This window comes from Chelonia mydas, chromosome 10, assembly GCF_015237465.2.
Source record: "Chelonia mydas isolate rCheMyd1 chromosome 10, rCheMyd1.pri.v2, whole genome shotgun sequence".
In the NCBI taxonomy this organism is placed as follows: domain Eukaryota; kingdom Metazoa; phylum Chordata; order Testudines; family Cheloniidae; genus Chelonia; species Chelonia mydas.
Window position 1 is genome coordinate 324,906 of NC_051250.2, and position 16,714 is coordinate 341,619.

General features: G+C 42.5%; 1 protein-coding gene across 2 annotated transcripts in view; it reads right to left on the bottom strand.

Annotated features, from left to right (window-relative positions):
• Positions 1–16,714, bottom strand: part of PDPK1 (3-phosphoinositide dependent protein kinase 1) — a 156,127-nt gene that overhangs the window by 37,195 nt on the left and 102,218 nt on the right. For both annotated transcript variants that reach the window (XM_043524118.1, XM_037910739.2), the window contains 2 exons: positions 3,585–3,693; positions 1,632–1,723 (listed from right to left, as the gene is read on the bottom strand). In XM_043524118.1, the coding sequence (XP_043380053.1) occupies positions 1,632–1,723; positions 3,585–3,693 (201 nt within the window). The remainder of the gene's footprint in view (positions 1–1,631; positions 1,724–3,584; positions 3,694–16,714) is intronic.

Here is a 16,714-nt window from a genome sequence, read left to right on the forward strand (position 1 = left end):
TCCCATCCTTTTCCCAAGGTTTAGCTTTTAAATACATAAATAAAATATAATAGAGGCCAAGGTTTCTCCCCAGGCCTATCTGCACCTAGGCTTTCACTCTAAGGAATGTTCAAACCAGATCCTAGACCCTCTCTGCCCAGAGAGCCCCTCTTACCGCCTTTACATCCAGGGCAGGGCCTTATCTACTGCAACAAATCAGCAGGAATCTATCAGCATTTCCCTGAAGGGTTCCAGCTAAGAGTGCATCAACAGAAGAACCCTGCCGCTCTTTGACTAGCTGCAAAGAAACCCAGCTATCAGAGCATATCCTAATACCAGCTCCAGGGATATATCACACTAACAACAAATCTTGAATATATTTTCCCCACTTAATAGAGTTTCTCTTCCACATTTACTGCATGTTCATTTTTATGAAGAAAGAGTCACAGATTGATCTGAGAAAGACTAGAATCCTTTCCTGAATATTCACAGCGCTGCAGATGCGGAAGGTAACCCGACTACAGAAGTATATGACAGGAGCTAGAGGATGCAATGAATAGGCTGCAAGGAAGGATTAGAAGGGAAACTGTTCATACTCTAACAGGAGTGGCTTAAGGAAATAAACCGTTAGAGATGGAAAGCTTTGGTTTGTGACAATGTATTTAGCATCACCCTTACAAAAAATAGGGACTGAACCAGTCACACAGGAACTTATCAATTATGTTTCAACCTTTAATCAGCTTCTGGCTCAATGACAGTCTAAGGCTATGTCTATTCTGCATATCTTCCAGTGGAACAGCTGTGCTGCTACAGCTGGGACACTGTAAGGTCCTCTGTGTAGCTGCTCCCTGCTGGCAGGAGAGAGCTCTTCTGCTGGCAAAATAAAACCACCCCTAACAAGCGGCAGTAGCTTTGTCGACGGGAGAGCATCTCCCGCCAACAAAGCACTGTCCACACTGGCACTTTTTGTCAGTAAAATGTTTGTCGATCATGGGGTGTGGTTTTTTCACACCCGTGGCTGACAAAAGTTTTACCAACAAAAGTGCAGTGTAGATGTGGCCTCACACTTTAAAATATACTTGCTTCTCTTGGGAAGCCACTAGGATATGGTTCAATCACAAAGGCTTCTTCCTTTAATAGAAAGCAGATTATTTTAGATTAGATGAGAATGCTCTGGTCATTGTGCTTATCCAGTCCTACCCAGGATAAGAATTTAAACAGTAATTATCCCATAGGGAGAGGGTCACCTCATATTTAAAAGATTTAAATCCAAAAGCAGAGAAAATCTGCTGTCACAGCTCTCTGTATTTTCTACACTAACTATCCACCCAGAGTTTAAATACCATGACAAGCAGGTTTCTCACACACCAATATCCAGTCATGTTTTCAATTACTCAAAATCTGAAAGCATTCTAATGAACAAGAGTTTGGCAACATTTGGTCATGCCCTTTGGCATCATGCAGGTCACCGGGTACTGCAGGGCACTAGCATTCAGTTGTTTCTGTCCTTAGTCAGCAGAGCTGAAGCCACAATCCCAAATCTTGTTAGGGAAATGGTGAGTGAAAAAAGCACCTACTCAACATCAGCAGGGGTATGACAAATGAGAACTCTTATGTCAGAATTAGGAAGGTGCGTTAGGAAATGGCCTCACCTGTGAGATTTTGCTGTCTCTCTCTCTTATTTTGTCCTTTACCAATTTTATAAGTGACGTGATGTTGTAGAATTCAGCTTCTTCTAGTACACCTACGAGAAGAAACAATTATGTTTGAAAAGACAGTGTAAACAAAGAGTGCAAGCCAAGGACTCCTAGCCAGTTTCTTGGAGGATCTCTTTCACTACATGGGAAACAGTTTGCCTCGTGAGCAGCTGCTTGAACAAGATAAATAGGTCTGACTTCCTTCACTCACATGTAATTCATCGTTTAGTTCATTCTGAAGAACTGTCCTAGAACCAAACCCAGAAAAACTTTACAAGGCCATTTCAGGAAACTTATTCTAGGCTCGAAGTACAAACACAATTAATGAAGTGTTTTTAAAGGGACACACATACTTTTAGAAATGGCCCAATAAAAAAAATTGATTTTCTAATAGAGTATCCTTTAAACACAGAAATACAATAAATGTCATTCCAGATCAGACCAGGGTTCATCTAAATCCAGTCTGTGAACAGTCCCAGTTGCTTCAGAGAAAGGTCCAAAACATTCTGCAGAAGGCAGCTATGGAATAACCAGGCCACAGGAAAAGCTTCTTCCTAACCACCATTAGTTAGAGATTGTCTTATGCCCCAGCGTTGCTCACAGAGGCCTTTTTTCTTGGCTGCCAACACCACATTGCAGTCTCATGTACAGAGTGCTGTCCATTCTCACTTTCAGCATTCCCTGCTTTCTGCCTCATATTGAGCGTGTGTTTCACAATATTTTCCCAATTTTAAATTTAAATTTGGTTATTTCCTACTCATGTTTCTAACCTCTCTAGTTCCCTTTTGTATCATCTCTCAGTCCTCCCATCTCCTCTCAATTTAGTTTCAATAACATAAGATTCAATCAATGCACAAACAAATGGTTAATCTGGATGATACCAGAAAATTTACAGGGAAGCCTAGAATTGCCCCTGTTGGTCAAGGATGTAATTTCTGACAAGTGCAAATACTATCATCAGGAAATTAAAAGTAATGGGATAAAAAGTAGAATAGTCTTTCAAAGGAGGTGGTGGGAATCCCATTGCTTAGGATACTTAACATTAGACTGGGACAAATTCCTAGAAGGGAGACAGAATAATTCTGCAGTGGCCCCCTCTCGGGGATAGACAGAAGATATATATTTTCTAACTTCTGTGACTATTTCTGACCAGTGCAAAACCGTACAGTTCTGGTGTGCAAGACTGGGGAGAATTGACTGGTACATTAGTGGCGGGGAGATCATTGATGTAACACATTTGAGAGTGCCCCTGCCTGTGGATGTCTGTGTAATTGCAGGGCCAATCAGAGGTTTGTGGTTTGACACAGCATCAGTGTGAGAGGAATACCTCAAGTTGGGGGGACAGAGGGCTCAGCGGTGCCACAGTCCAGGCTGCACCCCATCACATGGATATGAGTTGGGGCCCATGAAGGAGTGGATTCAGAAAGAGTGTCCCCTAATTGGTGTAGTCCGCATCTCAGAAGATCCCAGCCCTCACTTGGTTTTTCTTGCTTTACATCTTCAACACCCCATTTCACAGCTACCCTTAAGAATCCTGGAAGGGTCTTTCTTTCAAGACCATCAGTACCGTAAGAAAGAGATAGGGCTGCCAACGTTAAATGATACAAGGCACCGAATTACCATGGCTGAATGTGCGCCTCCTAACAGTGTTTCCAGCTCACGGAGCAAGGTCAAGAATCAAACTCAGGTCTATGGACAGCACTAACTAGTCTTAAGCTACTCAGTTTTGTCTAAGGCATGGCAGAATGCTGTAGAGATTTGTCTGCAGTGTAACTCAAAAATGAAAATGGAAATTGATTTAATAAAACCTTCCTTCTACAGGCAAGCCCACTTCTCTTTTGTGGTTTTCACGGCAATTACAATACTGCGAAAGAGTAAAGTAAACAAGGGATTTGGTTTAAGTCCTACCTTCCTCTGCTAGGTCCTTGTTAATAACAAGTTTTCCATGTCTGAGATAGTTCAGCACTGGCCCGAAGTAGGTCGGGTCTCTGTCTATTAAATAGGCACCTGTTTCATCCTGTTAAAAAAAACAAAACAAAAACAAACCAACAACAGCCAAGAAAACTCAGTGGATTAAATGCCCAATAGACTGGTGTAGTCAGTTATACACACACATACAGATACACACACACACATATATAGTTAAAAATCTACAGTTAACCAGTTAAATTACATTAGGGGACAGGTTCTCACAAGAAATGTTTTCATGGCCTCAGAGTGTGGCCACCAACTAGTGCTGTTGGCTGCTCTGACAATTTTTCCTAAAATACTCAATTACTTAAGGAAAAACAAATAAATATGCACATACACATGTCCATATCATTGTAATTTATTTATGTAGGGTTTTTTCACAGACTTAATAATAAAAATAATGTACAGTTTTCTCTGTTCCTTACTGGACTTAAACAGAATTGAAACAAATAATGTGTTTTGCATGTTCTTGTCCCTTTTTGTTGTCGTCTCTTTTGCTTTTTTTCTGTTTTTTTTTTTTTTTTTTTTTTTAAGACTTGCTAATTAGTAAGTGTATTTCTGTGAAAGGTAATATTTGTATTTTGTTAATATTACTTTTCACAGCAGCAGAGTTGCTAGCTAGCAGGGAGGCAGTAAAAAGTGATATTAACAAACATACATATATCACTTTTCACAACAGACTTACTCAGCCCTTGCAAGCTGGGGGACAAATTAAGCCCTGGATGGGGAGGTGGGTATGGAGGCAGCTGGGAGTCAGAGGTGATGGGGGGGGTAGACGGGGGGTGAGTCTGGAGCCCGGAGCCCTGCAGCTGTGAAGCCAGGGACTGGGCCTGGAGGACACAATGGGGCTGGGGCAATGTGTGTGTGGGGGCAGAGGGAGGTGAGGTTGGGGCCGGTAGTCACTGGGGCTGGATCACGTGGCCCCACGGCTAGAGTCTGGGGTTCAGGACTAGTGAGGGGGGTGGGGGAGGGGGACGACAGACTAGGGTAGGGGCAAAGTAGCTGACAATTTTGAGCCAGGAGTTGAAAGGGAGGAGGATGAAGGGACAAAAGGGGACAGGGACAGATGCGCCTGACTGAAAGGGAGAGGCTTAGGATCAGCCAGGGTCTGCATGGGGGAGGCTCTCCAATTCCCTAACACTTCCCCCACACCACCGTCCCAAAAAACTCTTCCATACTTCTCTAACCCACCCCCAACAACCCTCCGGTTCATTCTCAGGCTCCTTCCCAGCAATTATTTCCCTGTTCCTCAGCTCCTCCGTTACCCCTGACTCTCCCACAAGCCTTTGCATTACTTCTGAGGGGGTGCCGGAAATACATTTTTGTTTTGTAATTTAAATAAATTATTACTCAGAGTTCTGTGTTAATATGCCTAGTAAGGACTCTATTTGTCAAGAAACATTTCCTGAATCTTTTTTTCATCTGTATTGTCACAGACATACTTGCTCACAATATTTTGTAATAAATTACCAAAATAATTGAAAATGGCATGATTATATTGTGTTATTTTGACAAATAAAAATGCAGAATTTTAAAATATTGTGCACATAATTTTTAGGTGCAGAATTCCCCCAGGAGTATAGTGGGAATGAAAAACAAAAAGAAACAACCCCCCACTCTCAAGGCCTTCAACTGCATATATAATTTACAATACAGTAGTTTAATCTTTTGTTGTAGGTTGATATACCTAAAACCCCTCCTTCCAGCCTGTTTCAGGTACAAGGGGACATCACGGGGTGGAGTATGGTAGTGGACTGAGGAAAGGTTGCTTGTGAACTACATTCAGAGAGCAATCCGAAAGATGTGGCCTATGATCCATGTAGACACATGAGGATCAGGTATTAATGTTTGGATTAAATGTTTACAGTATGGCCTGTAGCGTTCTGTGGGATAGCGAACAAAGCTTGAGAATTTCATTTGAAGAGACATTAGGAAACATTGATTATAATAGGGTTCAAAAAAGAACTAAATAAATTCATGGAGGATAGGTCCATCAATGGCTATTAGCCAGGATGTGCAGGGATGGTGTCTCTAGCCTGTTTGCCAGAAGCTGGGAATGGGCGGCAGAGAATGGATCACTTGATGATTACCGGTTCTGTTCATTCCCTCTGGGGTACCTGGCATTGGCCACTGTTGGAAGACAGGATACTGGGCTAGATGGACTTTGATCTGACCCAGTATGGTCGTTCTTACTCCCAGTCAGAGCACTGAGGAGACCTGAATCAATACTTCCAGAACTTAAGTTTCCATTTTAAAAGATAGCATTCCAAATGTGAATCCATGTGATCAATGCAGTGTTGCTTTCCCAAGACAGCAGACAGCTCCAATGTTTTAAGCAGCATGGTAAAGTTTACAAAACTGGTCAGTTTCACTAATGCTATTCAGTACTTTGTAGGCTGCAAGAAATTCAAGAATCAAGTGAATTTCATTCTTCTGCTCGGGAATGCTGTAAACTGCAGAACAGATAGGCACTAGAGCTATTTGTAGGGTAGGACCTTGCCAAAAAAAAAAAAAAATAAAGGGGGTAGGGGAGAGGATGGAGGAGGGAATAGATTAGCAGACACCTTTCCCCATAACCACCCAGGCCCTGACAAAGATCTAAAATACCATATACCGACCTCTCCTTCTTGAAGCCAGCAAGAGACTAAGGGAGGGGAATGCAGGCACAAAGGAAGGGCTAAGATGGAGCTATCAAGACACCGAATAGCCAGACTATTTTTATTTCTTATTTGTAATGCCTGGGGGCCTCAATATGGGATAAGGGCCCTATTGTAGTAGGTGTTCCCCACACACACACACACACACACACACTAAAACAACAGTAACTGCCCCAAACTGCTTAAACAGTCCAGCATGATATGGAAGATGGAGCCTCCAGCTAGGGTCAAGGGCAGGCAACCCTCATAAGAATCCAAGCATACACTCCTTGTAGGCTTGTAAAGCTCTGATTATTCAAACTAACATATGATGAACACCTTCCCTAATTACACCTAAGCTTTTTTTTAAAAAAGGAGTCTCACAAGGCAGAAGTTTATGCAGGTGAATTTTCAGGCAGATTGATTTTGTTCTGGTGAAGCTGCAGGTGTACTTTGGGTTTAATGGAAAACTAGACACAACCTTGACTACAAAAAATGACAACAGCTCTCCATAATGAAACTGAGAACAAATGATTATACATGATGGAAAAAATGTATACGGTCTTCAAAAAGGAATTAAGTGAAGGGATAACTATTTTGTACAAAATATCTGATTTTTTTTTTTAAAAAATACCATACACTGTAAAATTGCTCAGGATATGACCATTACTACATTACAGACAATAACTACGCTGTCAATGAACCGTAGTTAAGCCATGCAGAGACCAGGTAATGTTTGATAAGCTCTAGCCATATTCACCTCTGTGAGCCAAGCTCATAAGTAAGATTTTTTTTTTTTTTTTTGGTTAAAAATTCTATATAGTTAAAGATATATTATGGATAGGTATGTCGAAAATAGCACATTTATAAAATATATGCATTTAGATAAAACTTATCCATACTAATAAAATCCAAGAGGAACAGCTGATGAATGAATAACAGCAAGCTATAAACATGCCCAATACAAATTAAATTGACTAAAAGAGGACATGATCATGGCATGTGTTATAGATGGTATATAGAAGGCAGAGCAGGTAAATATTCACTCTCACTCAATATGGAGTGGTGGAGGGGGGGCATGAAACCAACAGGGAGAAAGTTTTAAAATGATAAGAGGGAGCACTTTAAAAACAAGAACCTACGCAATGCACAGTCTTCAGAACTCATTGCCATAATACATCACTAACTAGGGTGCTGTATAGCTTGGATGGCCTCCACCTAAGCAGAAGAGAAGCCTGGGAAACAAGCAGGGAGAACTGGAAGTCCTGGAACAGGCAAGGAATTATGATGTGATTGGAATAACAGAGACTTGGTGGGATAACTCACATGACTGGAGTACTGTCATGGATGGATATAAACTGTTCAGGAAGGACAGGCAGGGCAGAAAAGGTGGGGGAGTTGCATTGCATGTAAGGGAGCAGTATGACTGGTCAGAGCTCTGGTATGAAACTGCAGAAAAAACTGAGAGTCTCTGGATTAAGTTTAGAAGTGTGAGCAACAAGGGTGATGTCGTGGTGGGAGTCTGCTATAGACCACCGGACCAGGGGGATGAGGCGGATGATGCTTTCTTCCGGCAACTCACGGAAGTTACTAGATCGCAGGCCCTGGTTCTCATGGGAGACTTCAATCACCCTGATATCTGCTGGGAGAGCAATACAGCGGTGCACAGACAATCCAGGAAGTTTTTGGAAAGGGTAGGGGACAATTTCCTGATGGAAGTGCTGGAGGAACTAACTAGGTGCAGAGCTCTGCTTGATCCTGGTCGAGTTCAGGATCCTGACACAGGGAAAAAAGGAGAGCAGGAGAATACGGACCCTGGATTTCAGAAAAGCAGACTTTGACTCCCTCAGGGAACTGATGGGCAGGATCCCCTGGGAGAATAACATGAGGAGGAAAGGAGTACAGGAGAGCTGGCTGTATTTTAAAGAATCCTTATTGAGATTACAGGGACAAACCATTCCGATGTATAGAAAGAATAGTAAATATGGCAGGAGACCAGCTTGGCTTCACAGTGAAATCCTTGCTGATCTTAAACACAAAAAAGAAGCTTACAAGAAGTGGAAGATTGGACAAAGGACCAGGGAAGAGTATAAAAATATTGCTTGGGCATGCAGGAGTGAAATCAGGACGGCCAAATCACACCTGGAGGTGCGCCTAGCAAGAGATGTTAAGAGTAACAAGAAGGTTTTCTCCAGGTATGTTAGCAACAAGAAGAAAGTCAAGGAAAGTGAATGTCACTAGGTTGCCTCCCTTACTGAATGAGGGAGGCAACCTAGTGACAGAGGATGTGGAAAAAGCTAATGTACTTAATGCTTTTTTTGCCTGTCTTCATGAACAAGGTCAGATCCCCGACTACTGCACTGGGCAGCACAGCATGGGGAGGAGGTGACCAGCCCTCTGTGAAGAAAGAAGTGGTTTGGGACTATGTAGAAAAGCTAGATGAGCACAAGTCCATGGGGCCAGATGCGCTGCATGCGAGAGTGCTAAAGGAGTTGGCGGATGTGATTGCGGAGCCATTGGCCATTATCTTTGAAAACTCATGGCGATCGGGGGAAGTCCCGGACGACTGGAAAAAGGCTAATGTAGTGCCCATCTTTAAAAAAGGGAAGGAGGTGGTTCCTGGGAACTACAGGCCAGTCAGCCTCACGTCAGTCCCTGGAAAAATCACGGAGCAGGTCCTCAAGGAATCAATTCTGAAGCACTTAAAGGAGAGGAAAGTGATCAGGAACAGTCAGCATGGATTCACCAAGGGAAAGTCATGCCTGACTAATCTAATTGCCTTCTATGACAAGATAACTGGCTCTGTGGATGAGGGGAAAGTAGTGGACGTGTTGTTCATTGACTTTAGCAAAGCTTTTGACACCGTCTCCCACAGTATTCTTGCCAGCAAGTTAAAGAAATATGGGCTGGATGAATGGACTATAAGGTGGATAGAAAGCTGGCTAGATTGTCGGGCTCAACGGGTAGTGATCAATGGCTCCATGTCTAGTTGGCAGTCGGTATCAAGTGGAGTGCCCCAAGGGTCGGTCCTTGGGCCGGTTTTGTTCAATATTTTCATAAATGATCTGGAGGATGGCGTGGATTTCACCCTCAGCAAGTTTGCAGACGACACTAAACTGGGAGGAGAGGTAGATACGCTGGAGGGTAGGGATAGGGTACAGAGGGCCCTAGACAAATTAGAGGATTGGGCCAAAAGAAATCTGATGAGGTTCAACAAAGACAAGTGCAGAGTCCTGCACTTAGGACGGAAGAATCCCATGCACCGCTACAGACTAGGGACCGAATGGCTTGGCAGCAGTTCTGCAGAAAAGGACCTAGCGGTTACAGTGGACGAGAAGCTGGATATGAGTCAACAGTGTGCCCTTGTTGCCAAGAAGCCCAATGGCATTTTGGGATGTATATGTAGGGGCATAGCCAGCAGATCGAGGGATGTGATCGTTCCCCTCTATTCGACATTGGTGAGGCCTCATCTGGAGTACTGTGTCCAGTTTTGGGCCCCACACTACAAGGATGTGGAAAAATTGGAAAGAGTCCAGCGGAGGGTAACAAAAATGATTAGGGGACTGGAACACATGACTTATGAGGAGAGGCTGAGGGAACTGGGATTGTTTAGTCTGCGGAAGAGAAGAATAAGGGGGGATTTGATAGCTGCTTTCAACTACCTGAAAGGGGGTTACAAAGAGGATGGATCTAGACTGTTCTCAGTGGTAGCAGATGACAGAACAAGGAGTAATGGTCTCAAGTTGCAGTGGGGGAGGTTTATGTTGGATATTAGGAAAAACTTTTTCATTAGGAGGGTGGTGAAGCACTGGAATGCGTTACCTAGGGAGGTGGTGGAATCTCCTTCCTTAGAAGTTTTTAAGGTCAGGCTTGACAAAGCCCTGGCTGGGATGATTTAGTTGGGGATTGGTCCTGCTTTGAGCAGGGGGTTGGACTAGATGACCTCCTGAGGTCCCTTCCAACCCTGATATTCTATGATTCTAAGAGGGACAAATCTCCTTGGGGACAGGCTGGCAAGAATAGTCAGGAGAGGGGTTAAACTAATAGCAAAAATGAAGATATTAAAATGAACTTTACATGTTAACTAGTACAATACAGCAAGATTTACTGTTTGTAGGCCTTTCTACTGTACGTCAGCTGTGACTTTTACAGCATCTATAATTCCTCAGGTTTCTGATCTATAAAGTTTGTTCCAATTGTTGTCATCCTCACTCAGGGTGGATCAAAAAATTGATTTAAATTTTTTTTTAAATTTGTTGAATTTAATTTGAATAAAGGCTTATTGTTAAAAGTAAACCTATTTAAAATTAGATTGTTAATTTGAAATTTATTTTAAGGCCTAAACTCACTTTAGTCTATTAAAATCATTTAAATTAAACTAAAAAATTTAAGAGAATAGCTATAAAAACTAAGAATCTGAATAAATTTAAGTTAAACTATATAAGTGCTTAAATAAATATGTATAAATATACTGTATCTTCCTGGTTTGCAAAAAGAAACACCAAATTCAGTGTAAAAGCTATATTTATTTCAAATCAGCTTGTTTTAATGGTTATGAGGCTCAACTTTTCTTTAGGAAAATAACTAAAAGGTACAAATGCAGAACATGTTTAAAATCAGTGATTTAACATAGAGGTTTTCTGCTTGCTGATTTAAATAATGATTAAAATTGATGATAGTCATTCTTCATGAACTAAAAAGCCAAAAGGAATCATTGTGATGTCTAGTCTGTCCTCCTGTGTAACACAGGCCAGAAGACTTCCCTGAGTTATTCCTGTCTGAATCAGAGCACATCTTTTAGGAAAATATACAGTGTTGATTTAAAAACTGTCAGTGATGGATAATCCACCATAACCCTTGATAAATTGTTCTAATGGCTCCTCAGGAAAAGAACTGTGTCCTCATGTGTGTTTGTATGGCACTTAGCACATTGGTTACCACTTTAGAAATAACCACCCCCCAAAACCGCAAATGGAGTGAAACTGGATCTTGGTTTATCCTTAGACATAAGGATTGGATTACAGAGAGGACTGCACCTTGATGACATTTGCATTTTCCCTGTTCTCTCAAGTGAGCTGCACTTGATAAATGCCCTGGGCACAGTATGCAATAGAAAAGCCAATTAGTAGAACTTTGCGCTGCTGCTGATCCTTTGACAGAGAAGCAAAGATTCTTCCTGCAGGCTGGCCTGATAGATATATGGGAGTAAAAACTGAGGTTTAGAGATATAAACCAACCCCACGGCTTTAAAAATGCAGTTACTGGGGCTAAGGTCCTCAAGCTGAACATGAATTCATGGATAAATATGTTGAGTGCTCTCAAGTCAAGAAAGGTGGTAAAACCCTTGTCATCTCTGGGATAAAAAATAAATGGGAATCGAATACCAACATATTGAGAAACCTATTCTATTGATCCAAACTGCAAAAGGATGAAAACACCTTTTACTGATCCTGTGAGATGGACAGGAAAGTTGGTGGTCTGGAGGCATGGAGTGGTACCGTACTGGAGAAACTATCAACTCCACGTCACCTCAAAGACGAACAGTGGTCTCCAAATAGGGAAGTGGGAATTGAGGAAAAAACCAACCAATAATTGGTTCAGGTATCAACTTCACTTTTAAACATTCTGTTTGGAAAAGAAAGAGGGCCATGAGGTCATAGATGATGATCTGTGCTTCTTCCTACAGAATCTGGATGTCTGCTTACTGAAATAAGAAGGCTGAGATAACTTCTGGTATTTGAATGGTGCTTTTCTTTTGAAGGGCTGTTGATAAAGAGCCTGGGATCTCAACATTGACTTAGAATTCTTTAATTTCTCCTGTGTCTCATCTGTGCAGACACTAAAGAGATCTAGGCCACTTCAAATGGGTTATCTTGCACCTTTTATGGACAAACCAGAATACTTTAGACAGCCAGCTCATCTGTTGGTCTGCAGTCACTACTGTCCCCAAGTGGCTGTGCCCGAGGCATCACAAGCAGATTTTAATGAATACTTCTGCTTTTTATAAATCAGGCATCAAGTCTTCCACCCACTTCCTTAAGCTCCTCAGGAAGATGGCTCAATAAAAGGGGATCTTGTCTTCAGAATATTACAGTCCAACCTCGATATGATGGACACCAGTCTTACAAACTATCAGTTATACAAATATCCTTCATCAGGAGTTTGGGAAAATCACATAACAAAAGTGAAGAAGAAAAAATTGACCTTTATTTCTCATCCAATATCTTCAATGCACTGGAAATAAATTTGCACTAGTTTGAAGAAGAAGAAAGTGATGCAGGGCACCATACTGCAACTTATGCATTCTACCTCCTGTAATTTTGAAATGTTCAATTTCATGAACTTTTTGATTTTATGAACTCCTCTGTCTCCAATTGGTTAGTAAAATAGGGGTTCACTATAGTCATATAGAGCCAGCAGAGGTGACAAAGGAATCTGATGTCTGGTGCAGAAGATCCATCTTCCCAGGGTGGTTTTTCACTCTGATTCATCTGTTGCTTGGGGTCGTTTTATGCAATTTTCCAACCGCCAGTTTTTCATTTGTTGCAGAAAGGAAAAGCAAGCCCTTCAGGAGAGATTTAGTGTAATCCATCTGCCTTCCAACAAGCTGTCGTGATTGAGACTAGTGCTACTTGTAAATCCTTGTCCAATGTCCATAAAGCCTTCATTGATGACTAAGAACATAAGAATGGCCATACTGGGTCAGACCAAAGATCCATCCATCCCAGCATCCTGCCTACCGACAGTGGCCAATCCCAGGTGCCCCAGAGGGAGTGAACTTAACAGGTAATGATCAAGTGATCTCTCTCCTGCCATCCACCTCCACCCTCTGACAAACAGAGGCTAGGGACACCATTCCTTACCCATCCTGGATAATAGCCATTAATGGACTTAACCTCCATGAATTTATCCAGTTCTCTTTTAAACCCTGTTATAGTCCTTGCCCTCCCAACCTCCTCAGGCAAGGAGTTCCACAGGTTGACTATGCACTGAGTGAAGAAGAACTTCCTTTTATTTGTTTTAAACCTGCTACCCATTAATTTAATTTGGTGGCCCCTAGTTCTTATATTATGGGAACAAGTAAATAACTTTTCCTTATTCACTTTCTCCACACCACTCATGATCTTATATACCTCTATCATATCCCCCCTTAATCTCCTCTTTTCCAAGCTGAAAAGTCCTAGCTTCTTTAATCTCTCCTCATATGGGACCCGTTCCAAACCCCTAATCACTTTAGTTGCCCTTTTCTGAACCTTTTCTAATGCCAGTATATTTTTTTTGAAATAAGGGGACCACATCTGTACGCAGTATTCAAGATGTGGGCGTACCATGGATTTATATAAGGACAATAAGATATTCTCTGTCTTATTCTCTATCCCTTTTTTAATGATTCCTAACATCCCGTTTCCTTTTGTGACTGCCGCTGCACACTGCATGGACGTCTTCAGAGAACTATCCACGATGACCCCAAGATCTTTCTCCTGATTAGTTGTAGCTAAATTAGCCCCCATCATATTGTTTGTATAGTTGGCGGTATTTTTTCCAGTGTGCATTACTTTACATTTATCCACATTAAATTTCATTTGCCATTTTGTTGCCCAATCACTTAGTTTTGTGAGATCTTTTTGAAGTTCTTCACAGTCTGCTTTGCTCTTAACTATCTTGAGCAGTTTAGTATCACCTGCAAGCTTTGCCACCTCACTGTTTACCCCTTTCTCCAGATCATTTATGAGTAAGTTGAATAGGATTGGTCCAAGGACTGACCCTTGGGGAACACCACTAGTTACCTCTCTCCATTCTGAAAATTTACCATTTATTTCTACCTTTTGTTCCCTGTCTTTTAACCAGTTCTCAATCCATGAAATCTTCCCTCTTATCCCATGACAACTTAATTTACATAAGAGCCTGTGATGAGGGGCCTTGTCAAAGGCTTTCTGGAAATCTACTATGTCCACTGGATCCCCCTTGTCCACATATTTGTTGACCCCCTCAAAGAACTCTAATAGATTGGTAAGACATGATCTCCCTTTACAGAAACCACGTTGACACACAACAATTTATGCTCTTCTATGTGTCTAACAATTTTATTCTTTGCTATTGTTTCAACTAATTTGCCCAGTACTGACATTAGACTTACCGGTCTGTAATTGCCAGAATCACCTCTAGAGCCCTTCTTAAATATTGGCCTTACATTAGCTATCTTCCAGTCATTGGGTGCAGTAGCTGATTTAAAGGACAGGTTACAAACCATAGTTAATAGTTCTGCAATTTCACATTTGAGTTCTTTCAGAACTCTTGGGTGAATGCTGTCTGGTCCCGGTGACTTGTTCCTGTTAAGTTTCTCAATTAATTTCAAAGCCTCCTCTACTGTCACTTCAATCGGTGACAATTCCTCAGATTTGTCACTTACAACAGACGGCTCAGGTTTGGGAATCTCCCTAACATCCTCAGCCGTGAAGACTGAAGCAAAGAATTCATTTAGTTTCTCCACGATTACTTTATCGTCTTTAAGTGCTCCTTTTGTATCTCGATCATCCAGGGGCCCCACTGGTTGTTTAGCACTGCAGCCACAGACTTCAGCCACTCTGACTAATAAATTCAGTTCCAAGATGCCAACTAATCTACAAGTCTTTTCTTGACATCTGGAAGCATCAAACTGAGTGCATTCACAACTCTGGTGAGCAAGTCTGGGAAGGATTTAGCTTTTCCAGGGTGACATCAATGATATGTGTTACCACACCCGCTGGGGAAAAAGAGGAGTTGTTTGGATTGTAGCTTATAGCCTCTTCCTCAGGAACATGCTCTTAATTACCTGAGAATTTGGAATCAACTTCTAAGGGGTAGATGTGCTTTGGTAGGCTTAGAAGCTGATCTCACTGGGGTTAGTACAATATGGTGGGGAAACACTAAGAACTTGCCTCTTAGATTGCAGACCCCAGAGCTGTGTTGCCCAGGAAGAACAACATGGATACCACTCTGAAACTTGCCCAGGAAGGTTAGTAGGCTATAGAGGACAGATGCTGAAAGGACAAAGTGGATATCAATGGTTCCCATTAAGAATACAAAGAAGGTGAAGCTTGAAACCCTGACAAAAAGGGTTATACCAAAGTAATCTGTGTTGAAGGGGAACAAAGGAAGGCATAGTTTTAGGGGTAGTGAACTGAGGACCCTCCAGAGCCTACAACTCTGTAGCATTCAGAGGGGAATTCTTTGCTCCAGGGGGATTGTAGTGGGGCAGCTGCCCCACTCCTGGAGAACAGGAATTGAAAGCAGACAAACTAGGCTGATTGGGGAAGCAGCCACGGCTGTGGCCAGCTCAATTACGGCCCATCTGGCCCTGACAAGAGGGCTGTGGGGCCAGGAGATGGAGGAGTCTCACTCTAGCCCTAGAGGGAGAAGGGCTAGCTGCCTGAGATGAAGGTACCTGAACTAGATCAGTGCTGGGGAGTTCCAGCATGGTAAAACCCCAGGCTTCAGGCCATGTTGAAGGCCTACAGAGGTACTGGGGCTACAGAGGTCCAGCCTGGGGATAGGCAGAGGCAGCTGGTCCAACCCCCTTTCCAATGATGAGTGGCCATTACAGACTGCAGTCCACCCCAGTGAAAGGGGGCTAGATGATGCCTGTCAGTAGCCACTGAGGCAAGGTGGGTTTAGAGGGTTGGGGATTCCCCTGGGAGGGAAAACCCAGAGTAAGGGGGTACTGCTGGGAGCAGAACCCCGAGGTAAAGAGGCACCGGGGTCTGGGAGGGACACAGGCGCTAGTAGCAGGTGAGACACCAGCCTGCAGAGGATGCTCCGTATGCTGGAAAAGAGCTAATTCCCAGATGACCTGCAGGAGGCACCGCACCGGTGAGTCATCACTTCACTATAGGGATCCTCAGCATGGGGAAGTGGGGGAGAGATCATACTGGTCTTGGGTTCGGCTGACCTGGAGATGGACCCAGACATGGAGAGAGCAAAATAGCGTCCTCCAGTTGTACTAATGGCCTCCTTGTCTGGAAAGGATATGGACTGTTTATGCAGCAGGAGATCAAAGACACAACTAAGTTTAATAAAATGGTAATAATGGCTGCCTTTAACTACTTGTATATCAACTGGTTAAATATCAGCCCATGTAACCAACTCTTCACTGCATAAAAATGTAAAATACTAACTTTAACTATCACTGTATAAAAAACTATTTGCTCTCAATCACTCCATTGGTAGTACTGAAAAGACATTTCTGACCAACTGGAAGCAGATGAATCAGAAGATGTGCTGCCTCACTGTTGTGAAGGTACATGGGCCCATCCTTCTGACACACACACATAAACTGTTCCAAAGTAAGATGAAATCCACCCCCACCCACAGTCACAGATTCCAAGGTAAGAAGGGATCACTGTGATCATCTAGTCTGATCTCCTGTATGACATAGGCCATAGAATTTCCCCA